This window comes from Hemiscyllium ocellatum, chromosome 1, assembly GCF_020745735.1.
Source record: "Hemiscyllium ocellatum isolate sHemOce1 chromosome 1, sHemOce1.pat.X.cur, whole genome shotgun sequence".
NCBI classification, from domain to species: Eukaryota; Metazoa; Chordata; class Chondrichthyes; order Orectolobiformes; family Hemiscylliidae; genus Hemiscyllium; species Hemiscyllium ocellatum.
The window spans coordinates 83,361,026-83,387,358 of NC_083401.1; the positions used below are offsets into that span (position 1 = coordinate 83,361,026).

General features: G+C 38.8%; 1 protein-coding gene across 1 annotated transcript in view; it reads left to right on the forward strand.

Moving 5' to 3' along the window:
* The first annotated feature begins 1,720 nt into the window (after window positions 1-1,720).
* The window catches only part of rgs7bpa (regulator of G protein signaling 7 binding protein a), a 100,725-nt gene continuing 76,112 nt past the window's right edge, over window positions 1,721-26,333 (forward strand). The window contains exons 1-2 of the mRNA XM_060830366.1: window positions 1,721-1,870; window positions 2,597-2,763. Of these exons, the coding sequence (XP_060686349.1) occupies window positions 1,721-1,870; window positions 2,597-2,763 (317 nt within the window). The remainder of the gene's footprint in view (window positions 1,871-2,596; window positions 2,764-26,333) is intronic.

Sequence of the window (26,333 nt, forward strand, 5' to 3'; positions counted from 1 at the left end):
ATTTTGGAACTAGGTTTTGCGAATTTTTAAAAAGATTTCAACTTTTTGGGCATTTAAATTATAAACGTGTATATTTCTAATTATGTGATTCTTTGGAAACGAAACCAACAGTTTAATTTCCATCGTTATTTTCTCATTACGTTCAGATGCATCCCTTTCAGTCCTAGGTATTTACTAACTTTAACCTTACCTCTTTATCGATGGTTAGTCCATCTAAAATTACCTACCTTCTTTTCAATGACTCCGCTTCTTTTGCCTTAATAAAGGTCAAGGTAAATAAAATTCATTTAGCACCACCTCCATATCCTTTGTATTTGTAGCTAATTTCCTTCCCCCCCCCCCCCCCCCCCTAATTTTTCTTAACTTTTCGAACATCCGTCTAGCACCTACCTCTCTCAACTTCAGTTTTAGCAATTGCCGTCTTATCTTTGTGTTTCTCACTTCAGAAGAGAATACAGTAATATTTTTCTAGTTGTCAACTGAATCTAGGTTTGAGAAGTTTCTCCAGGCATATAACAAGAATGTAATTTCTATCCCGAAGTTATTGTATCGAGGTTTAGCAGATCCCCACCAAACTTCTAAAACATACATGAACACCTCTGGGATAAATTTAAGTATTTCGAGCAGTTGCACGTAAAATCACAAACAGTATTTTTTACGAGCGTTTCTGCTGTCTGAAGTGCGTTTATTGTTATCGACACCAAAACATCTCGGAAGTTTTTTTAAAAGTCTGAATTTTTACCACGGTTCGTGTTGGAATAGGTTTTACACCGTAATTCGAATAGAACTGCATTACAAAATTATCCACGGACAAGTGAGATGAGGTACTAGTTTCATTTGTTTGCTGTTGAGTTACTTGGAAATGACGAGATTTCATAGTTTCCTCAAAACAGCCCCCGGACTGTCGATGAACATGACGGAAATATCGGAGGACAACGATTGATTTGTTGAAATGACTCGGTGCTGAATGCCAATTGTCAATGAGATTGATCTTCTTCAAAGCTGTCACTTCCCGTTTTAACGGCTGAACGTTTCACTGTTGAAACAGTGTCGATAGTTGCATTGCCTGCCTGCACTGTTTCACATTTCCTTAGCTAAGTGTGTTAACTAGCAAGCTCCAGCTATTCGGCTCACATTAGTATTCTGTCCTATCAATGTGTTGTGTCGCTATTCACGTCAGTCTGCCTGATTTCTGCGCCTCGCGTTTCCAGAAGGTTGCAGCCGCAAAAAAAACATTGGGAAGCTATAAGGTTCGAGCAAACGACCGCGGTCACTTACTATCCACCGGGGCTCTTTAATTTTGTTTCCTGAGGTGAAAATTTTTTAAAAACTGCAGTGACCTCCCTCGTCCCGGGAGAACTAAAGGCGAGATCGTTCCGGTCTAGGACTTCTGGAGCCGACAGATTCTTAATGGAAACCCCTAAATCATCCAGATGTGAACATCTCCCCGATGAAATCCCCACCCTTAGCAGCGAGGAACATGGTGACACTGGGAGATTTCAGCTCTTAAATAGCGGGGACTTTGAAGCATGTTGAAAGAGGCCAGCCAGCGCCCGTTTTACCGACTCAAGGTTATGTAGGGGAGGGAGGGGGGAAGGAATTAAAAAATCTATTTTCTGCTGTTTCGAGGGTATATTCGTTTCCTGGAGCTCGTGCTTCATCGCAACACGTCTAACTCCCCTTCCCTAAGCAAAGAGCAGCCGATCTTGGATGTGTATGCATGAGTTCTGCAGTGAATGGGCGCATACCCCGCCGCAAGTCGCCAGGCTCCATCGTGCAGCTCGGCAAGGAGCTGGAGAGGGAAGCGGGGAGGACAGACAGCTTGGAGATCGCTCCTAAACCCTTCCGGGCACTCGAGGAGTGTAAAATGGTAAGTGCAAACTCCCAAAACACAACACAAAAAAAAATCCACCCTGCCCACCTTTCAATTCTGATCACGTGCAAATGCACAACCGTATTTGTTAATGTGGAGCATCGGCCTGAGTGATGACTGAAATTCAGCCTGGTTCTGACGCGTCTATTTATGGCACGGCTTATCTATTCTGCTGCATGTGAGTTCACTGCATGTTGAAGCGCTTTACCGAATACTAAGTGAAGTTCCTGTGTCAAGAAGAGACAAGTCCCTTCACTCCGTCGAACTAGACACAGCCTGCGTGTCCGGGAAAACAAAAGTGTTAGATCGGAGTAGAGGATAGCATGTCACTCCTAAAGAGTACGAGCATGTTGCCCTTTTACAAGAATTACTGATCTCTCCGTTGAGGTTTATTTGCAGGGTTGCACTGATCTGCGGCTCAGATGGAAGCTGGACAGGTATAACCGATGGTATAATATTTTAAAACATTCTGCGCCATGATAGGAGAATGCTACTGGTGTGGTGATAAAATGGCTATGTGATATGTTGTGAGTACTGTGTGTCTGTTTAATAGCCGACAAGTATGACTGGCCCTCCATTGACCTTCAATTTCCTTTCATCATCTGTCTAAATCTCAAATCTTGCTCTTTCATTTTCTGACCCACATCCCACCGCACCTTTTAGCTTTCTTTGAACGGACCTGTACCTCTATTTTACGGTGACCGTCAGAGTTTATCTTTTCAGCTGGTGCAAGACTTCAACACACAGGTGGCCCTCTACCGCGAACTGGTCATTTCCATTGGGGACGCCTCGGTGGACTCTCCCTCCCTGCGAGCTGAAATGCAGAGGACACGGGCCAAAGGTTGTGAGATGGCCCAGAACGCACATCAGAAACTCTCCGCAATCTCAGGGTGAGTGAGACCTTTAAACTTCAGTCATCGATACGGAGCTTTGAAATTGATTGAAACTTCCATTCACATCATCGTACACTCTGAACATGACTACCGCGATGGAAGGGATTTTTTTTTGGGTAAATATGTGATGCTTAATCTGTGCGTGAATCAAGATTTTTACATTTTGTTTTAACGTCTATGTTTTAGTATGGTGCAATGATTTGCTTACTGGTTGATATGTGCTGTGCCACGTTATGATCGTCCTCTTCCCCACGCCAGCTTTTCTAAAGCTTTAAGGCTGCAGTTTATTTCCGTATTCAACGAAATGTGGAATTTATACGATGTGTTTATTGGTTTAGGTTGAAAAATGAATTGGCGGTAAAACCACATTTGTTCTCTTGTATAGTTTCTGTTGACAGTCGTGCGTTAGTTTTTAATGTGCTAGCATGTAGCGCCAGTCTAACTCCTGGCTTCCCAACATTTGGGTTTGGCTTTGCTTTAGTAGTGAATGAATTTGAGAACTAATCAGCTGATTTTTGCACCAAAGTGGACTAGGTTCCATTCCCAATCTGTGCTGATCTCAAGTAGAAGTAAGATGATGGACCTAGTGTAGTACTACTGTTAAGGATTCATTTGTGTAGCTACCCAGAAGAAAGGACTGATCCTGTATCATCACTGTTGTTTAGTGCTGCAATGTAATTGCAGGCATTAGAAAATACTATTTTCAAAAAAGTTAAAACAAGTGACATTTTATTTTGCATCATTCAATAAGTGAGGAGACACAAAACTATTGCTGTAATCACTCCTGATTTAAATTGGCTCCTCACTAGGGTTTGACAGGTTACAGCACAGTTATATTATCTCCCTTTCTCAGTCTGCAATTAAATCTCCTGCCAATGTTTGCTATTTTGACTCTCATTTGTTAAATGACCCCTTTTTTTTCCTTAATACAGTAGTGGGTAACTTGAGTTCCTGGAATGTGTACTCTGCAGAAAGGAAGAGGAGAGTACGTTGGCTGGAAAAGCAATAACAACAATCATAATAATTTCTTTCTGAAACTGACCATTGAAGTAGAGCCTTTACTACTAAAGTTCAGTGGGAATGGGGAGGATAAATCAGTCTGGCAGCATCTGTGGAGAGAAATCCAGAGTTAATGTTTTAGGTCCAGTGATACTTCCTCAGTCTATAGTTCTTCTTCTGTCAATTTGCCAATGTAAAAGTCAATGGTGCAAAATATAACATAGACTGTTCACTTGTGATTGCTCATTTTGCATTATTGACAAAGATCAATTACATCCCAAATGTTTTTTCACTAAGAAGTTACGTTGTCAAACCCTAGCATGTAGTATTGTGTGTGTGTGTGTGTGTGTGTGTATATATATGAAAATCAAAAGCTTGTCTTACTTCAAGAGTAATGTAATAATTTCAACATAATATTATCCAGTATAATGAGAGGTAATACTTGAACGAAGGGGCTGGGGTCTCTTAGCCAGGTGCAGGAGATTTTGAGAATTCTAAAGTGGAGGTCATTGCAACATCCTAATGAATAAGACTGGGATGACAGGTGTACAGTTCACAGAAATATAATGATTGATTGAATCTGGGTGGAAACAAGTTGAAGTGAGGTAGAAAAGAGGTATGAAAATTACTACGAAGTTTTAAAATCAAGGATTGGTATGATTAGATAAATTCAAATTTAACAACACTTTGCAATTTAATTAAAACATTAGAAATTGCAATTAGAAGTTGCAATTTTTCTGTCGCCCATATTGGTACAGAACCTGCCCCAGTTAAACTTCATATTTCACATTAATGTGGCATAGACTTCGTACAGTGCGAGTATTAGCCAGCAGTTTAAGATGATGGTGTAGCTACACAGAAAAATGGAGTGGTCCTGCATCACCCGCATTGTTCAGCAGACGTTATATACTGTAATTAGGCATTGGAGAGAATTCTTTACAATACAATTAAAACAACAGCGACTTAAATTTTACAGCATCTGAAGTTATTTCATTTTAAATTTTGTATGACATTATTTGATAACAAAGTGGTTTGAATGAACTTAGCTAGGCAACAGTAGCAATTTAAGTACATAGATATTGCTTCAGAACATAATTAGGCTATAATGTGATTAACCTTCCCTTCCCATATCAAATCTTCCAACAGTCATTGTGTAAGAAAGTGGGAAGAGTATAATTTGACACAGAAGATGAGTGCTTTTCCTCAGGGAGCGTCTGATTTAAAAAAAAATTATACCAATGTTCCATTTGCCTAATTGAGAAACACTAAGATCTCATGTCATTTTTGAACAGGGTGTTCCAACCTCAAATAAGAAACGATCTGCTTCAAACATTCCCATTCCCTATTTTAACAAGGACAAAATGAAAGGCTAACAGTGATCCAGCTCATGGGATATATGATGGTCATTTTAATATTATGACAGGACTATGTACCTTCAGATTAACTCAGTCATTATATCTTAAATATATTACTGGCCAACAGATTAAAAAGGACTGAAATCCTTCATTGCATGGCCTTTTAGCATTACTTTTGGGTCAAGGAGAGTTGGAGTGTTTTATCCAGGCCCAACAAATTATCCCAAAACTATCCATTAGTGGCATTTAGAGTTTAATTTAGATAAATGCGAGGTGCTGCATTTTGGAATGGAAATTCAGAGCAGGACTTATACCCTTAATGGTAAGGTCCTGGGGAGTGTTGCTGAACAAAGAGACCTTTGAGTGCAGGTTCACAGTTCCTTCAAAGTGAACTCACAGGTAGAGAAGTGAAGTCACAGGGAAGAAGGCATTTGGTATGCTTTCCTTTTATTGATCAGAGCATTGGCTATAGGAGTTGGGAGGTCATGTTACGGCTTTACGGGACGTTGGTTAGGCCACTTTTGGAATATTATGTGCCATTCTGGTCTCCCTCCGATCGGAAGAATGTTGTGAAACTTGAAAGTGCTTAGAAAAGATTTACAAGGATGTTGCCAGGATTGGAGAATTTGAGCTATAGGGCGAGGCTGAACAAGCTGGGGCTGTTTTCCCTGGAGTGTTGGAGGCTGAGGGGTGACCTTATGGAGGTTTACAAAATTATGAGGGACATGGATAGAATAAATAGACTCCCTGGGGTGGCAGAGTCCAGAACTAGAGAGCATAAGTTTGGGGAGAGGGGAAATTTTTTTAAAGAGGATAGAAGGGGCAGCATTTCACTCAGTGGCGCATGTAAGGAATGAGCTGCCAGAGGAAGTGGTGGATGCTGGTACAATAACAACACTTTAAAAGACAAGTGGATGGGTATATGAATAGGAAAGGTTTAGAGGGATATGAGCAAGGTGCTAGCAAATGGGATTAGATAAGGCTAGGCTATCTGGTCAGCATGGATGAGTTGGACCAAAGCGTCAGTTTCCATGCTGTACATCTCTGTGACTCTATAATGTCTCAACCCCATTCCTGTTTGATCCACTGTAATCTGTGTGCTTTCTCTCTCAAACACCATCAGATCCCATGTTAGGAGAGTTATTTCCCTCGAACTTCTACTCATTTATCAGCATTCCATTGACCATCATCAGACCCCTCTTTGTTCTCCTGTCTACTGCCCATCCCCATCCCCCACCCCCAACCCTAGGATTGGAACTCTTAAAATCATGTTCTGACTCTTCCACTATAATTGGGTCCCATCTGCAATCAGGATCTTTCCAGTCTGGGACCTGTAGCAAGCTGTACCACCTTGTGAAATAGACCCCTACTTCCTTGATCCCCTCATGGTTTTATGGAATACACCCCCTTGACACAGGTTTTCTGCTCATTTAGCTTTCAAGTAATCAATTTGTTTCTTTTAAGAGTCCACCAAGAAAAAAATTGCTGCAGTTAAATACTGCCAAACATTGGAAAACTCATGATTCCAGATTTCCACAGCTCATAGTGTCAGCTACCACAAAGCTAACTTCTAAATTTGTGGTGTCAGTTGCAAAATGGAATTAATTATCTAGGCATGCCTGATGCATTTCTTTCACAGTTAGTAATTGTATTATAACAGAAAGAGGTTGTATTATGTTGAAGAGAATCCTGAGGGACAGGATGTATTTGGAAAGACAAGGACTGATTCAGGATAGTCGACGTGGCTTTGTGCATGGGAAATCATGTCTCACAAACATGATTGAGTTTTTTGAGGAAGTAGCAAAGAGGATTGAGGGCAGAGCGGTAGATGTGATCTATGTGGACTTCACTAAGGTGGTCAACAAGGTTTCCCCATGGGAGACTGGTTAGCAAGGTTAGATCTCATGGAATACAGGGAGAATTAGCCATTTGGATACAGAACTGGCTCAAAGGTAGAAGACGGAGGGTGGTGGTGGAGTGTTGTTTTTCAGACTGGAGGTCTGTGACCAGTGGAGTGCCACAAGGATCAGTGCTGGGTCCACTACTTTTCATCATTTATATAAATGATTTGAATGTGAGCCTAAGAGGTATAGTTAGCAAATTTGCAGATGACACCAAAATTGAAGGTGTAGTGGACAGTGCAGAAGGTTATCTCAGAATAAAACGGGATCTTGATCAGATGGGCCAATGGGCTGAGAAGTGGCAGATGTAGTTTAATTTACGTAACTGTGAGGTGCTCCATTTTGGGAAAGCCAATCTTAGCAGGACTTAAACACTTTAATGGTTGGTTCCTTGGGAGTGTTGCTGAACAAAGAGACCTTGGAGTGCAGGTTCATTGCTTCTTGAAAGTAAAGTAGCAGGTAGATAGGATAGTGAAGGCAGTGTTTGGGGGGTATGCTTTCCTTTATTGATCAGTATATTGAGTACAGGCATTCGGAGGTCATGTTGTGGCTGTACAGGACATTGGTTAGGCAACTTTTGGAATATTGCATGCAGTTCTGGTTTCCTTCCTATCGGAAAGATGTTGTGAAACTTGAAAGGGTTCAGAAAAGATTTACAAGGATGTTGCCAGGGTTGGAGGATTTGAACTATTGGGAGAGGTTGAATAGGTTTTCCCTGGAGCGTCAAAGGCTGAGGGGTGACCTTATACAAGTTTACAGAATCATGAGGGGCATTGATAGGATAAATAGACGAAGTCTTTTTCTCTGGGAGTCCAGAACTAGAGGGCATAGGTTTAGGGTGAGAGGGGAAAGATATAAAAGAGACCCAAGGGGCAACGTTTTCACGCAAAGGGTGGTACATGCATGGAATGAGCTGCCAGAGGAAGTGGTGGAGGCTGGTATAATTGCAATATTTAAAAGGCATCTGGATGGGTATATAAATAGGAGGGGTTTTGAAGCACATGGGCCAAGTGCTGGCAGGTGGGACAAGGCTGGGTCGGGATATCGGGTCGGCAAGGACATTATTCAAAAATCGTAACACTAAGAATGTAAATGACAAACTAGCTTTATAGTCTCCACCTTGATGTCATGGAATGTAATTTTCAGTAGTATACATATTTCAGATATAAAAATCTCAATGTAGTTTGTTTTTTTTTAAAAGCTAGGTTTTCTAGCGAGTCATCTATTTTAGGCCAGTATGTAAATTAAAATATTCAATATTTTAAGGGACAAAAATGGGGCAGACAGAAGTTAGAATGTAAACCAATGAATCATTCAAAATTATGAATTGCAATTACTTTAGCCACATGCTATGTGAATATTCATGTTTACAAGCGAATGTTGTGCAGATTTTTTAAAAAACTTGTGTATTTCCCTAATTATAAATATTATCAATATGCACAATTAATTGTTAGAATAGCATTACATTTTCAGTTGTTTGTTTTTATGTTGAAATCTTGATTTTGTAGTTCAGTGTGAGCATACTCTCTCGAGATTAAACCTTTTCAGCCATCTGTGTGTATTTAGCATTGAATAATGTTGCAAGAAGAAGCTGAAGTAAAAACTTCATCTTCGTTATCTCACAATGTGTTTTAACCCCACTTCAAGAAAAGGCCTGTTACTTTTCCAGTGTGACCCCTTCCTGCACTGAGTATCCTTTTTTTTTAAAATTAAACATTTTGTGGTTAATTCTTGGCGTTTCATGCTGTGAAACTGAATATATCAGTGACTTTTTGCTGGCTAAAAGGAATAAGAAGATACATTCAGGTCAGCTGATTATAATTTACCTTAGATCCTGGAACTGAAAGGCAAGCATGTTTAACGATATGTTAATCCTATGGGAAAGCTGGTGTGATTTGTGAAATCAGTTAATTTGTCGAGACTTTTCCTTGATGGTTTGAATATTTCTGCAGAAATCTTCATATTTTTGGTAGTGTTAGCAATTTTTAATCCCTTCACACTGAGTGGAGAAATACTTTAAATTATAAATAAACAAGTAAAAATATATTCTTTGACAGCTACAATATTTAGAAGATAGTTTTGTCCCTGGTAGAACACCATTAATGTATTACAGCTAACCACAGTTAACAGTTATTGTTATTCCAAACACAACATTGGCAAAATAGATTTATTTTCTTTGGGTCATTTTATGAATTCTTCTAGGAGAAAGTGAGGACTGCAGATGCTGGAGATCAGAGTCAAACAGTGTGGCACTGGCAAAGCACAACAAGTCAGGCAGCATCTAACGAGCAGGAAAGTTGATATTTCGAACGTTTCTGATGAAGGGCTTATGCCAGAAGCGTTGAGACTCCTGCTCCTCGGATGCTGCCTGATTTGCTGTGTTCTTCCAGCACCACACTATAAGACTTATGATTCCATTTGCCTGACTTATTTATAATGCATTACAGCCAATCCACTTCCACAGTTGAATAGCCTTGTAATATTACCTGCACTTTTTATAAAGAATGAGCATTTGGAAAGACTGATGAAGCATTTTGATGCTGTGAATTTGAATTCGAGCACTTTCAGGAACAAAGATAAAAGTTTACAGTGGAAAAATGAACAAGTAGACTAACATGATTCCAATCTTGTGTTCACTAGTTCTCTATAATTCTCCACATGCACGTGCGCACACAGATCTTTTGTAAACAGAAACATTATTTCAATCAGAAAAATGAAAGAGAAAACAAAATGGTGGCAACTTAACACTTGCTGACTGTGGTATGTGCAAGTTGTAGCCTAAAATGATTTTCCTTTAATATTTTAGTATATTCTTGGGCAATTGAGAATCAATTAATGTTACTTTTAAGATGTGCTGTATTATTCTAATATTATATCTACCGAAATTGAATTGAGTCTCACAGACTTGTTAACAAAATTGTAGCCATGGAATTAAGTAGGCCGTGGTAGCATCGATACAAAATTGACTAAGTTGAAAGTAATGGTGAATGATTATTTTTTTCAAACTGCGGAGAACTAAACAGTGGTGACTCCAATGGTCAGTGTTGGGATTACTATCCTTTCCTATATATTTTCAGGACCTGGATGTCATTACAAAATGTGGCGATGTCTATCCCAGTCCAACAAAGTTTAAAAAATCACACAATACCAGGTTATAGTCCATCAGGTTTACTTGGATGTACTAGCTTTCGGAGTGCTGCTCCTTCATCAGGTAACGAGTCACCTGATGAAGGAACAATACTCCAAAAGCTAGTACTTCCAAATAAATCTGTTGAACTACAGCCTGTTGTTGTGATTTTCAACTTATTACAAAAGGTACAATTTTAAAAATTTCAGATGACACAAAATCTCATACAATGAACAGGATAATAACACACTGGCTAAATCTTCCAACGAATAGAAAATAAAATTTTAATGCAGAATGATCTGCTCAGGTAAAACTAATGCGGAAAGGTAACATAAACTGAATGGGAGGTTTTTTAAAACAAACTGGGAATGTATCCCAGTCTTTTTTGTAATCTTGCATACAATGTGAACATTGCTGGCAAAGCCAGCATTTATTGCTCATCCTTCATTGCATTGAGGAGGTGGTAGTGAGCCTCCTTCCTGAAGTGGAACTGCACATGGCTGAAGCGAACTTTGGTTTGCATATTTGAAAAAGGATATATTTATGTTAGAAGCAGCTTATAGAAAATTTACTGAACTCATTTCCTGGATGACAAGCTTTATCTTAAAGAAAGGTTGATCAGATTGCACATTTATCCATTGAAGTTCAAAAGAATGAGAGGTGATCTTATTTAAACGTCTTCAGGGAATGTGATTAGGTGGATTTTGAAAGTGTGCTTCACTTTCTAGGAGAGACTGGACAAGAAGACACAGTTTTAATTCAAAGTCTTGTGTTTAAGATGACAATGAGGAAAAGTGTTTTCTCCGGGTTGTTACTCTGTGGAATTTCTTGCCTGGAAAACAGTGAAGGCCAGATCATTGAATTTATTCAAGCCTGAGTTAGGTTTATAATAGACAAGGGAGTCCAGTGTACTGGGGATCGACAGAAAAGTGGATTTGATACCACAATCTTAACATTCCCTAATTTATTCCATAATGTAATGAATAACAGAGCAGGCTTGAAAGATGAATGGCCTACTCCTGCTCCTAAATCCCATGTAACTGCTGCAGTCCATTTAATGTAAGTGCACCCACAATGCTGTTAGGAAAGAAAAATTCTAGGATTTGACACAGCAAAAGTTAGCAAACAGTGATATAGTTCCAAGACTGGCTGGTGTATGGTTTGAAGGGGTGTGTGGCTTGTAAGGTAGCAGGGCAAGTTGTTTTTTCTTAAATGCAGTTTAAGAAGGCATGTATAATTATTGTCTTTATAAACAGTGACATGGGATACAAAAACAAGGACATTATGCTAAACACAGGTGTATTTTGGCCAATTCTGAGAACCACCCCTCAGGTGGATGTCATGGTCATTGAAAAGGAGATTTACAAGACTGCTACCAGGAAGAAAGAAATCAGTTACATCAGTAGACTTTATTTATTCTCTTGTGGGACATTGCTGGCTATCCAGCACTTATTGGTTGTCCCTAGATGCCTTTTGAGAAGGTGGTGGTGAGGTGCAGTCTTGAACTGCTGCAGTCTATGTGCTGTAGGTAGACCCACCATGCTGTTAGGGAAGAAATTCCAAAATTTTGACCCATTGACAGGAATATCTGGTGTTTTCCTTTTTAAACCAGGGAGAAATGGTTGAAATGTGAAGGATTTTTAAATAAAAAAATTGTGGCAGAATAGTGAATAGTGAGAAAATACAGTTTAAGATAATTAGCAGAAGAACCATAAACAAAGTAAAGGCAATTTTATTTATATAGTGAGGTGTTTTGAAGTGAAATCTGCTGCCAAAGATGGTGGAAGTAAAATGAATAAAAACTTTTCTAACAGGAATTAGAAAATTTGGCAAAGTAGAAAAATTCACAGGGATGCGGGGGAAAAAAAACAGGGGAGTTGGATTAATTGCATCGCATTTATAAAAGACCGGTATAAGCCAATTGAACTTCATGCTGTATCATTTTATGATTCTAAGTCAATTCCTGTTCTCATGACATTCTATAATTGTGGGATGTTTTGCTCATGCTCTTGGAGTTAAATGGACTTAAATATAAGTATAATTCCATAAGCACTATTCACCTTTCATAAATGGAGGATATACATTTTGAGAATTACAAACGAGCATTTGCAGAAAGAGCAGTTAAACTGCTAACATTCATTACCATTGTTTCTCTCAACCTGGCAGCAAATTCTAAAACCCACACGTGCTCAGAAATATAAATAATGCTGTCAGTGATTCTATCCAGTAGAGTATGGCAGTGAACTCCCTGCTGACAGCGATGAATTAAAAAATCACTGCATGCTGAGAACATGCTTTTTTACACTACAACCCCATTGTAAAAGTCATTTTGAAAAGGTATATCTTGTTAAATGAGGTGTATCTGCATTTCTAACAGCAATACAATTGATGCTTTTGATTACTATTGAAATATCTCTGGTCTTGAGAAAAACTAATTTTATATTTGTAGAATATAAACTTTTGTTTAGTAAAGAGTTTCACGTTTTAAACTTCTAAAAAAAGGATTTTTTTGCAATGTTTCTGCTTCTACCTTAATCCCACAGGTATGCCCCAAACATTTATTTATTTTACTTGTAAATTAATTAAAAGTGAAATATAATCAGTGATTTTTAACTTCCTGGTGAGAAGATTTCAATTTAGTTGTTTATTCTACTTGATAGCTTATTGTAGAAAACTTAAGAAACCCCTTCACATGTACCCAGATACATGAGGGGTGTTGTGGCAGCGCACGAGATGGGAGAATTGGTGGAGGCATGTAACGTAGATCGGTTGGCTAGAGGGTAGACTGGCAGCAAGATTGGCAGTCTGTCCAGCACTTATAAATAATTAAGGCAACCTGATATTGCACTGTCGATGCCATAAAATAGTTGGCAAGGGCAGAAAAGCAAGAATGGGCACTTGTTTTCTTTTCAGGTGTTTAATTGGCAGATAGAGAAGGTTCTATCTTTTGAGGAAGTGCTGTTTGCCCAACCAGGGCACAGATCAGGAGATAACCCCTATCCTGCCCTAAACTACCTGCCATTATTACTACAATATTCATTCACCCCCTCAATCCCCTCCCTGCTCAAACTTCTCTAACCTGTCTCACTGGCTTATTCCCAAAATGTCGACTCTCCTGCTCCTTGGATGCTGCCTGATGTGCTGTACTTTGCCAGTGCCACACTTTTCGGTGGCCACCTTTTGGGGCCTGTCTGCAATTCCCAGAAGCACTCATTACAAAATGTTTGCATTGCTAAGACTGAAGGAGCTGCCCTTCAATCATATCAATTCCAGTGAAAAGTGGAAATTCCATAATGCATTAATTTAGCCTGCCTACAGCACCTTATGGCTGTGCAGCAGACATCTTCCAGACCTTTGACTCAGTCAACCTTTCTTCTGGAGGAAGTGAGCCACCCATTCCTATCTATTCAACCCTTCAATTTAAATTCTAATTCCATGTTCTGTTATCCAAAAATATAATTAAAATATTAACTTTTCCTCTCTCATATGTCTAGTTACAGGAATCAGGAATGTCTCTCACTAACTTCCTTTAACCTCAATCCAATAATTCTTTCAACTTTCATATAATGCAAATAATAAAGCAAAATAAGAAACCCAGAAGCAGTTTTCACCAAGTCCATGTGCAACTTCAATATTTTCCTCTCTGGGAATACAGAACTGGTTATTTTAATAGGAGAGAGTGAGGACTGTAGATGCTGAGAAAGCACAGCAGGTCAAGCAGTATCCGAGGGGCAGGAGAATCAACGTTTCGGGCATAAACTATTCGTCATTCCTGATGAAAGGCTTCTGTCCGAAATGTCGAATTTTTTTATTGTTTTTTTTAAATTTTTTTATTATTCTGCTACTCCAATGCTGCCTGACCTGCTGTGCTTTTCCAGTGTCGCACTTTTCGACTTTGGTCATTTTAATAACCAATCTGCACAATTTCTCGGCTCTTATTTCTGTATCAGTGAAGGAATGGCAACTGGAGGATAATTATCCAGCTCCAAAGCCCCTTCTTTAGCTAAAGTTTATAAAGCTTTTCTATTGTGATATTATAAGTGTCATGTTTTTCTGACCTTCCTTGATCAGTCCGAACAGGTCTTTACTTTTTCAAATAATTCAGTTTGCCTTCATAACTTTGTCTCGCTGATGATTTGAAGAGCATATTTTTGATTTCACCTGTGTTTCCATTCACTTCCTATTTATGTCTCTAAACAGTTTAGTGACATTATGCATGGTGTATTACCCACTTCCAGCCTATATGTCAGATGTATTACATTGTTTTCCTGATTCCTCTATGACTTCCTTTTTATCCATATCTATGTGACTTGGCTTCCAATTATTTTTGTGCAAATCCATATTTTAAAATAAATGTGAGAAAGAATCCTGTCATTTGCATTCTTTACATTTAAAAATTCTGTATAAGAGACTCTTTTAAAAAAAATTGAAAATTACAGGACTTCTGAAAATACGTTTCTAAAGCTTCACGCAGAAAATTGAATGTCATGCCATTTGTAAACTACACTTTTTTTTGGAATATTATTTTTGTTCTATATCAATAGATGTACTGAACACCAGGCAATACAAATCATTGAACCCCTCTCTATGTTGTCATACTAAGCTGTTATTACTAGTGTAAGAGCTCCATCTATGGGGAGGTTCTCAGCTTTGATGATAAAAATGAAATAATGAGCTGCTGAAATTTCTAAAGCAACAATAAATTAGTCTTCATAACAGTTGAATACATGAAAAGGCCACCATTTTAGAACAGGTTTATTTATTTTCAAGCACTTCCAAGTTTCCATACAATTTTATTCTTTTTGAATGTGCAGTCTGAAAGGAAAGGGGCTTTAGCCATCTTAACTGCTGTCAAACTGTAGCTTTTGAATATTACCTTGCTGTATTTAAAAGAATTTCTAAATAAATATGCACTTACTGTTTGTTATTTATGGAATCCGTGTTAACTCTGAAAATGTGAATTCATTGTAAAATCACTTTCCTGAGTAATACAAGATTCACTCTTTCTTTGCTGAGAAAATTGTTTTCTCCTAATAAGAATAGACTTGCTTATATAAGAAAGACAAGCAGCTATAATTATTCTGTAGAACTTATTGAATGGACCCATCACATCTGAACTTTCTACTAAAGTCAGAACCACATTTCTCATCTGACTTGAAGCTAAAGAGTAAATCTATTTTCAGTCCTGATTTGTAACAAGCGAATGTTTAAAATAGCAAATTATTTTCATCATAAGTGTAAGGTATTATGTTTGGCAAGAAAAGTAACAAGATAATGTTAGTTGGTAAATAAAAATGTAAAGGGACAAAGGTATCTACGCATACCAATACACGCAATGAATATATGATACAGGTTAATGAGGCTATAAAAGATAAACTGCACTTGAAATATTTCGAGATTAGAATTGAAAGTAGAGACATTATTTTAAACTTCTATCAATCCTTGTTAGACCACACTTGATATACTGGTCACCATATTATAAAATGGATACGTAAGCAATGGAGAGGGTACAAAGTATAGTACGAGCATTTCAAGATTATTACTGTCAGCATGAATGAAAAAGAAGGGGCTTCTTTTGACTTTAACTAAGAAAGCTAAGGGTTTACCTAACAGGTTTTGAAATTATGAAAGGGTCTGGTAGAGCAGTCAGTGTTTCCACCTGTAGGAAAAAAAAAGCAATGTTTCAGGCCATCAATATGATATAATCATCAAGAAACTAAATTGAGAACTCCAAAGAAGCTGCTTTAACTGACACTTAAGTATATGGAATTTATACTCTCAGGGTATGGTTAAAGGAAATAGCATAGAGGCATGGGAACTAGATGAAAGAGAAGGGAACAGAGGATTATGCTGATATAATTGAATTAGGAAGAATGGGCAGAAGTTCAAGTGGAGCATCATATCGCCAGTCTGGTTGGGCTAAATGACCTATTTTTCAAATAAACATAGAAAATTTTCAATAAATTTAAAAGGTCTGACAATGTCTGGAGAGAGAAACAGTTAATGTTTCAAGTCTAATATGAATCTTCAGGTGGAGAGCACTTTTTTTTTAAAATTTGAGGTTTCCAGCATCTGCAACATTTTGTCAACCTGGTTTGATGCAGTATATTCTATGCAAAGAGCCATGCACGGCCTCACATGAATTGTAAAATTCAACACTACAGTTTTGTTAGTCGTCAGAAGCTTAGCCTGTTGCACAAACCTCATCCGTAAAAGACAGTTGAGTGAGAATCCTGTGTGCTTGCTTGCTGAAATAGTCTGCTTAATGTGAGGCAGGCAGCATTTTTAAGAAAAATATATTTTTCAGGTATATTTGACTTCAATTTGATCTACTTATTAACTTGGTTAGTGATTCAATTCTATTTTTTTCTGATGCTTTCCTCTAATATATTTCTTTATTAATGCTATTCTTGGGGCTGGCAAACAAACTATATTATTAGAAATGAGGATGAGAGACTTCAATCATTGTGCAGTAAGGTACTTTACTCATACCTATAACCAAAATGTAGAGTGATACAGCAACAGGAACAGATGTTTTGGTCCAATCAGTCTATGCTGACCATAATCCCAAACTAAACCAGTCTCACCTGACTGTGCTCGACCAATATTCCTTCAAACCTTTTTGAATTCATGTACTTATCCAAATGTTGTTTAAATGTTGTAACTGTACTTACAGCCACCTCTTCCTCTGGATGTTCATTTCATGCACTAACCACTCTGTGCTAAAATTAAAAAAAAGATTGTCCCCTCATGTCTTTTTAAAATGCTTCTCCTTTCACCATAAAATATGCTCTTTTAGTTTTGAAACCCCCATCCTAGGGAAAAGACACCTGCCATTCACCTTGTCTAAATCCCTCATGATTTTATAAATAGGTTTAAGGTCACCCTCAATCTCCTACGCTCCAGTGGAAAAAAATTCCAGCCTATACATTGACTCTTTATAACGCAAACCCTTCATTCCCAGCAACATCCTGATAAATGTTTTCTGATATTAAGGGCAACCAGACAAAAATGAGGAAGTAGAGTTATGCAAAGGACACACCTCTTTAAATAATCCAGTTTTTCGAGATCTCGAGCATTCAGTGGGATATAAGTGGATGATTGGGCAAGTGGATGGACAGATAGGTGGTTGAGAGATCAGATGAATGGGTAGTTAAACCAGTGGAGCTGGGCACTTGGGTCAGGGTTGTAGTTGATGGTTTGGCTTGTACTGCTAATCACTCAGCTACACAAAAGATTAAACATCTTAATATTTCTGAGGCAAGTATCTGGGTAAGTAGCATGTAACTAGCCCGACTCCAGCACTGAGCCATTCCAGCAGGCAGCACTTCAGAAGTTTAAACTTCCCAAGGAATTATAGCAGTAGTGCACATCAGGATATTCTCAAAATTCTAATGTGCATCAGTAACAAGTTTAATGCTTCACTGCTCATTACACATGAATATCCAGCCCATGCCTTTCCATTTCAAGTATTTAGCACTCTGTTTCACTTTCCAGCAGTTCAGTTCCCAGCATTTCCCATTCAGGTTGAGGCATGTTTAAATCAACTAAAAGAAAGTGAGGACAGCAGATGCTGGAGATCAGAGTCGAAGAGTGTGATGCTAGAATAGCACAGTTGATCAGGCAGCATTCGAGGAACAGGAGGATCAACGATTCAGGCATAAGCCCTTCCATCAAGATTTGAGCTCATTCCTGATGAAGGGCTTATGCTGGAAATGTCAGTTCTCCTGCTCCTCGGATGCTGCCTGACTGGCTATGTTTTTCCAGCACCACACTCTTCGACTCTGAGGCATGTTTAAAACCAATATCATAGTGTTATGTACTAGGAAATGGCAACCAATGCAAAAAGTTTGTAATTTATTACAAATAAAAAGCTTAAAAGAATAATTTTCTTGAACTATATTCTTCAATTTGGTCAAAATGAAGGGATCATGTGACCTATTCTGAAGTCTGCCAAACAACAGACCTGAGTGGTGTGACTGTTACAAGACTAAATCGGAAACTCGGGTTGTTTTGCTGGGACAATGTTGTAAGATACTCATGGTTGGAGCCAATGGCTGTAGTGTATGTGTTTACCAGTAATAAGACTATTAATCTTCAAACTTAGAGAAGGGTGTTGAAAATATTGGGGTGTAAACAGGTGTGCCTCCTGTTCTGATAAAGAGTCACTGTCAGAGCACCTGAACTTTCCCGGCAATTTCTATTTATGTTCCTGATTTCCAAGCATCTGCAGATCTTTTGGGGATTTTTTGCCTTATGCTTTTTAAACTTTGTCCATAGATTGATTTTATGGTTTTTAAGTATGAATTATCTACAGAGAATATGTTTCGTCGTTAGAGAGTTTGGTCTTTTGTCACAGTAAATGTCTTAAATCATGAAATCTTGTTGTCATCTTGTCATACTGCTTGAGAACCCAAATCTAGATTTATCTGAATTGTCCTATCTACATCCTCAATTCAGTAGACTTTGTCACAGTGTTAAGCCATCTTATGTAAAATAATCTGTACATGATATTTGGATCAAATGAATACTTTACATACAAATAAAGGTCACTATGTTCTGAAATTTCTATGCTTTGCATATTTCCAAGTTGTGCTAAGAGGCATTGGTCGCATCAAATTATCTGCATTATATTCATTTAAGTGATAAATGAATGCTATCTTTGCCAGATGCGATGCTTTCATCGCTATTTCTCTGGGAAAGAGATAGACATCATTGAGATGACGTAGCTTTGACTGACAGGGTTCTCAAGTGTAATTAATTTTATAATCTTTCATATCAACTTGCACAATCCTAACAAAGGGAAAATATGAGGAGTCAATTAATATTCAAGTTAATAACTGGTCCCATGAACATTATTTACTTCTGTGACTATTATGCAGAAAGTAGCCATGGTTCCATCATTAAGTGGTATTCCATGATGCCTATTTACTTTATGTTAAGGAGAAACCCATTGTTTTGACTTTTGGGGAGAATTATATTATTCTATTGATGCTGCTTGGACAGCATCTGACCCCCTAAAAAAGGTCTGAATTGTTGTGAAGCACCTTAGTTAAGTATATCTTCACTTGTTGTTCAGTTGGTGGGACTCTTGCTTCTGTGTCATGTGGTTCTGGATTTCCAACTCCAGGGCTTGAGTACATAGTTCAAAGTCTACTCTGCAGTAACAGTGGTGTGCTGCACTGTCGGACAGCCTATCTTTTTATTGAGATGTTAAACTGAAACACCAGTTGTCTGCTCAGATGTAAACGATCCTGTGGTTTTATTTTGAAGAGGAGCAGAGTTAACTGCAGAGTTCAGGCCAATATATAACCCTCAACCAACATCACAAAAGGATACTATCTGGCCATTATGAAAATGCTGTTTATTAAGTTTATACCACATATTGGCTGCTACATTTCTTACATTATAACATTGTCAGAAGTTCAAAAATACTTAATTAACTGTAAAGTTCTTCGAGACATCAGCTGTTCATAAAAAGCGCGATATAAGTACAGTTTGTTTCTTTTTCATTAGCTACTAAATTCATCTTCATAAATTGTCACACAGCTTGTGGAGAAGGAAAGCATATATGTAAATGAATCATGGTTGATGGTTCTACAACGAATAAATGGAAAAACACACTCCCCTACAATGAATAAGTGGAAAAGTACACTAACCTTTTTGCCTTGCAATTTTCACTCATTTGCCAAAAGTATTGACGGAGCTTATTGACGATGCTAATATAGTTGTGACCGCTTTCCTTTTAGCTTGCACTTATATTTATTACCAATGGGTAACCTTCACTCCTGGATATGATCAAATCTTCAGCATCGAAGGGAACATTGTTTTCCATATATATCTTCAGTGCCATTTTGACTCCACTTTTCTGTTATCACCACAACTTCTCCTTTATGGTAAATTGCCTTATGCAGATTTTCTCCACTCAAATTCCAACAAAGTTGTTCCTCTGCTTGTCTAGTCAAAGTAGACTTTAATGCGAAAAATATTAGCATTCTAAAATAGCCACCATTGCATGAATCAGTATTAATTGAACTAACAACTTAACAACTTGTTCAGTTTCCAAGACACTATCAATGGTGTTGCCATTGCTCTCACAATAACCCTTGTTGGTTTATAACCTCTTATCATACCCCTTGTGTTGATACATTTGCTATATTTAAATCTGCACCTGCATGTAAGAATTTCTTTACCTGTCAAATGGACTACAGCAGGTGCTCAAATGCCTGCTTGAAATTGAAGTCAAATGTGCTCCCTTTCTTAGGTCCCATGCTTGTAAGATATACTTAACTAAGGTGCTTCACAACAATTCAGACCTTTTTTAGGGGGTCAGATACTGTCCAAGCAGCATCAATAGAATAATATAATTCTCCCCAAAAGTCAAAACAATGGGTTTCTCCTTAAGATAAAGTAAATAGGCATCATGGAATACCACTTAATGATGGAATCATGGCTACTTTCTGAGAAATCAGGCAGGGGATTATCTACTGTCTGCCTTGAATGATTAGTGTAAACATTGGAATTCTTACAGTTCCACACTCTATAAAATTGGTCTTATTGGCAACCACTGACAAGGACTCAAACCAGTTGTTCACTGTCAAACCCCATGCTGAAATACGGTGCATCTAAGACATCCTATGGATTAATGGTTACCCTGGTCAGACCATTTCTCACAGTATGTTATGAAAACTTATGAATGACCTTAAAGTGGTTACGTTTGATCCTGCAAAATGCCCAGACTACCTCAGTTGAAAGATAAGGTATCTCAAAAGTTTGAGCTACAGGTGAAGCCATCTGTTTCATGCTGATACCATACAGTGGCAACTTAACTTGGAGATGCTGATGTTGGACAGGGGTGTACAAAGTTAAAAATCTCACAACACCAGGCTGTAGTCCAACAGATTTAATTGGAAGCACTAGCTTTCGGAGCGCTGCTCCTTCAGGTGGTTATGGAGTACACAATTGTAAGACACAGAATTTATAGCAAAAAGTTTTCTGTATGATGTAACTGAAATTATACATTGTGTATCGGAGTGAAATTATACAGTCACACACACTCCTACAGACACACGCTCTCACATTTTCACGTGCACCCTCTCACAGACTTAGACCCCTTTACACTCTCATTCATGTATACACACTCTCTCTCTCAGAAACTCACAAACCCCCCCCCCCCCCCCACCCCTGACACACATGAACACACAAACCCACATGCACTCATACACATATATGTTTGTGGGGTGAATATATACTTGCAGAGTTACATTGTACTTTGCTCAAAAACTGCATGGATCCATGTAAGACTCTGTTAACTCATTTTTTAGATTAGAATCAGTCTAAACATTATGGCACAGACAACAGCACCCAAGGGGCTAACACCTTAAAAATATTATCTGGGCTGACACCAATTGTTAAAGTTAACCTGAAAATGTAACTTTTAAAAAAAAAATTGTGATTTACATGTGAAAGATGTGAAACTAACATGGTCATTCTAACAGATGAGAGACTTCACAAACAATCGAGGTATGTTTCAATGTATAATTTCAGTTACATCACACTGATTACTTCTGTGTCTTACAATTGTGTATTCCACAACCACCTGATGAAGGAGCAGTGCTCTGAAAGCTAATGTTTCCAATTAAATCTGTTGGACTATAACCTGGTGATGTGATTTTTAATCTTCAGGTGGTTATGTGTAGTGTTCGCCACTAACAGGATGTTGTCATCAAGTCAAAATGCTTATCCTACAGAGAAGGAATATGATCTATACAGTTCAGTACAGGTAGGTTGCCAGGTATGTAGGCCATATGTCCACAGACTGGCAGATTCTATCAAGCAGCTCACAAAAAGCAAGTTCAACATAGGCTCACATCTATTGTTACTGAGTATGTTTGAAAATATTTGTTGAAACATTTGATTAGAGATAGCAGCATGGATTTGTGCAGGATTGGTCATGCCTCAAAGCCTTATTGAATTCTTTAAAGATGTGACAAAATGCATTGATGAAAGTAGAGCAGTGGATGTGGTGTGCATGGATTTTAGCAAGATGTTGATAAGGTTCCCCATGGTTGGCTCATTCAGAAAGTGAGGAGGCATGGGATCCAGGGTCATTTGGCTGTCTGATACAGAATTCGCTGGCCATAGAAGAGAGAGGAAGGTTGTAGATAGAAAGTATTCAGGCTGGAGCTCAGTGATCAGTAGTATTCTGCAGAGATCGGTTCTGGAATCTCTGTTCTTTGTGGTTTTTATAAATAACCAAGATGAGGCAGTGGAAGGGTGGGTTAGTATGTTTCCCAATGACCCAAAGCTTGGTGGAAAGTGTGGAGGGTTGTTGGAAATTGCAGTGAGACATTAACAGGATGCAGAAATGGGTTGATGAGTATCAGATGGAGTTTAACCTGGAAAAGTGTAAAGTGATTCATTTTGGAAGGTGGAATTAGAATACAGGGTTAAAGGCAGGGTTCTTGGCAGTGTGGAGGAACAGAGGAATCTTGGAATCCATGTCCATAGATCCCCCAAAGTTGCCACCCAAGTTGATAGGGTCATTAAGGTATATGGTGTGTTGGCTTTCATTAGCAGGGGGATTGAACTTCAGAGCCGTGAGGTTATGCTGCAGCTCTATAGAGCCCTGGTGAGACCACACTTGGAATATTGTGTTCAGATTCTGGTCACCTCATTATAGGAAAGATGTGGAAGCTTTACAGAGGGTACAGAGAAGATTTACCAGGATGCTGTCTTGACTGGAGGACATGTCTTATGAAGTAAGGTTGAGGGAGCCAGAGCTTTTCTCATTGGAGTGAAGAAGGTTGAGAAGTGACTTGATAGAGGTGTCCAAGATAAGACCATAGGACATAGGAGTGGAAGTAAGGCCATTCGGCCCATCGAGTCCACTCCGCCATTCAATCTTGGCTGATGGGCATTTGAACTCCACTTATCCGCATTCTCCCCGTAGCCTTTAATTCCTTGTGACATCAAGAATTTATCAATCTCTGTCTTGAAGACATTTAGCGTCCCAGCCTCCACTGCACTTCTCGGCAATGAATTCCACAGGCCCACCACTCTCTGGCTGAAGAAATGTCTCCGCATTTCTGTTCTGAATTGACTCCCTCTAATTCTAAGGCTGTATCCATGGGTCCTAGTCACCTCGCCTAACGGAAACAATTTCCTAGCATCCACCCTTTCCAAGCATGTATTATCTTGTAAGTTTCTATTAAATCTCCCCTTAATCTTCTAAACTCCAATGAATACAATCCCAGGATCCTCAGCCGTTCCTCGTGTGTTAGACCTACCATTCCAGGGATCATCCGTGTGAATCTCTGCTGGACACACTCCAGTGCCAGTATGTCCTTCCTGAGGTGTGGGGACCAAAACTGGACACTGTACTCCAAATGGGGCCTAACCAGAGCTTTGTAAAGATGATGGGAGGCATAGATAAAGTGAATAGTCAGAGACTTTTTCCCAGGGCAGAAATGGCTACCACAAAGGAGCATAATTTTAAGTTAATTGGAGGAAGGCTTAGGGGACATTTCAGCAGTTGGTTCTTTACACAGAGAGTGGAAGGTGCATGGAATGGATAGTCAGCGGTGGTAATAGAGTCAGATATGTTAGGGACATATAAGTGACTCTTAAATAGGCACATGGATGATAGTAAAATGAAGGGTATGTACGTTAGTTTAATCTTAGAGTAGGATAAAGGTCAGCACAACATCAAGGACTGAAGGGCCTGTACTGTGCTATACTGTTCTATGAATGATCCTGAATCACCCTGACAAGCAGGTTAGGTAAGTGGTACACTTACAAACAAAGGAAGTTGGATTTATTAATACACAGGGTCTTTTTCTTTGTAGACACAAAGTATATGTACAGAGACTACAATAAAACCAAGAGCTTAAGATGTTGGAAAGCTGAAGCACAAACAAAGATTGCTGGGGGAAGGTCACTAGACCTAAGACGTTAATTCTGCTTTCTCACCACAAATGCTGCTAAATGTCTCCAGCAATCTGCTTTATTTGGGTACAAGCACTTTACTTTTTCTGACTTGAAACAAGCAATGATCAGTTATTCACTGGTTCAATTCTTGAGGCAACACCAAGATAAATCAGAGTCTACCAACCTGATTTACAATGTAAACAAAACCTAGCTGTTAACTATCTATCATCATTAATGTGCACATTCTCCATGGCAATGTCCCTACCATTCAGAATCCACTTGCTAACAATCAGTGTTGTCTTCCCATACCATGAAAATGTTGGTTTTCCCCTTTGTATTGGTACTATTACAAAATTTTGTGATACGTGCAAGATGACAAGCTTTAACAAATGTCTTTTTTTTCAGCATTATTCAATATAATGTAAACTACAGAACAATGCAGAGGTTTTATGTAGAGCTATAGCACCATGCAATGGTATACAACAGCCTGATGAGCAGATTGCAGAATAATAGACTTTTAAGTGGTGATTTTTTTTATAGTTCTTGAAAGGAAGGAAGGTAACAAGAAAAATAGACTGAGAAGAGAATTCCAGAATCACTCTATTGGATCAAATGTTACTTATCGTGGATCAAAGCATAACCCATTCATGTTACATATTTCCTTTCATTTTAAATGATGGGAACTTGTTTCAGATACCGGTTTAAAGGTTTTGTTCAAATAGCAATCAGAGTTGTCACAAAAGTCAAATGCTTATTGATCTGATTGCAAGCAGTAATTTCTAAACTCCAATAATTGGAATAATAGACTTTGGATGACTGGACAGAGGAAGTGGCAAACCAGTTTATAACATGAATAAGGCAAAAGTAAATTAAAGGAGATGTGGGGGGAAAGCTCACAAGCAAATTGAGGTGACACTTTGGAGTGATTTGAAGTCAGGTTTAAAGATCAAGTAAACTGGATAGGGCATAACGAACCATTGGAACTTGGCCTGGACAAGGATGGCAGGTGTGTCAGATTTTTGTGTGAGTGAATTAGAACAGTACAACACAATACAGGCTCTTCAGCCCTCAATTTTTCTGACCTTTTGTCCTACTCTAAGGTCAAACTAACCTACATACCCTTCAATTTTACTACGACCCATGTGCCTATCCAAGAGTCGCTTAAATGTTCCTAATGTATCTGACTCTACTACCACCACTGGCAATGCATTCACGCATCCACCACTCTGTCATCTCTCCTAAACCTTCCTCCAATTACCTTAAAATTATGCCCCCTTGTGATAGCCATTTCTGCCCTGGAAAAACATCTTTGACTATTCACGCTATCTATGCCTCTCATCATCTTGTACTCCTCTATCAAATCGCCTCATCCTTTTTTGCTCCAATGAGAAAAGCTCTAGCTCCCTCAACCTTCCTTATAAGACATGCCCTCCAGCCCAGGCAGCATTCTGGCAAATTTCTTCTGCACCCTCTCTAAAGCATCCACATTCTTCCAATAATGGGGTGAACGTAATCTGAACACAATATTCCAAGTGTAGCCTAACTAGGGCTCTATAGAGCTGCAGCATAACCTTGCAGTTCTTAAACTGAATCCCCCTGCTAATGAAAGCCAACACATCACACCTCCTCTTTATAACCCTATCAACTTGGGTGACAACTTTGAGGGATCTATGGACATGGGCCCCAAGATCCCTCTGTTCCTCCACACTGCCAAGAATCTTGCCTTTTAACCCTGTATTCTGCATTCAAATTCGACTTTCCAAAATGAATCACTTCACGCTTGTCCAGGTTGAACTCCACCTGCCACTTATCAGCCCAATTCTGCATCCTGTCAATATCCCGTTGCAACTATAACAGCCCCCCGCGCTATCCACCACCCCACTAACCTTTTGTGTAATCTGAAAACTTACTAACCCACCCTTCCATTCCCTCATCTAGGTCATTTATAAAAATCACAAAGGGCAGATGTTCCAGAACAGATCCCTGCGGAATATCACAGAGCTCCAGGCTGAATACTTTCCGTCAACTACCACCCACTGTGTTTAATGGGCCAGCCAATTCTGTATCCAGACAGCCAAATTTCCCTGTATCCCATGCTTCCTTACCTCTTGAATGAGCCTACCATGGGGAACCCTATCAAACACCTTTTTTAAAATCTGTGTACACCACATCCACTGGCCTACCTTCATCAATGTGTTTTGTCACATCCTCAAAGAATTCAATAAGGCTTATGAGGCCTGACCACCCCCCCGCCCC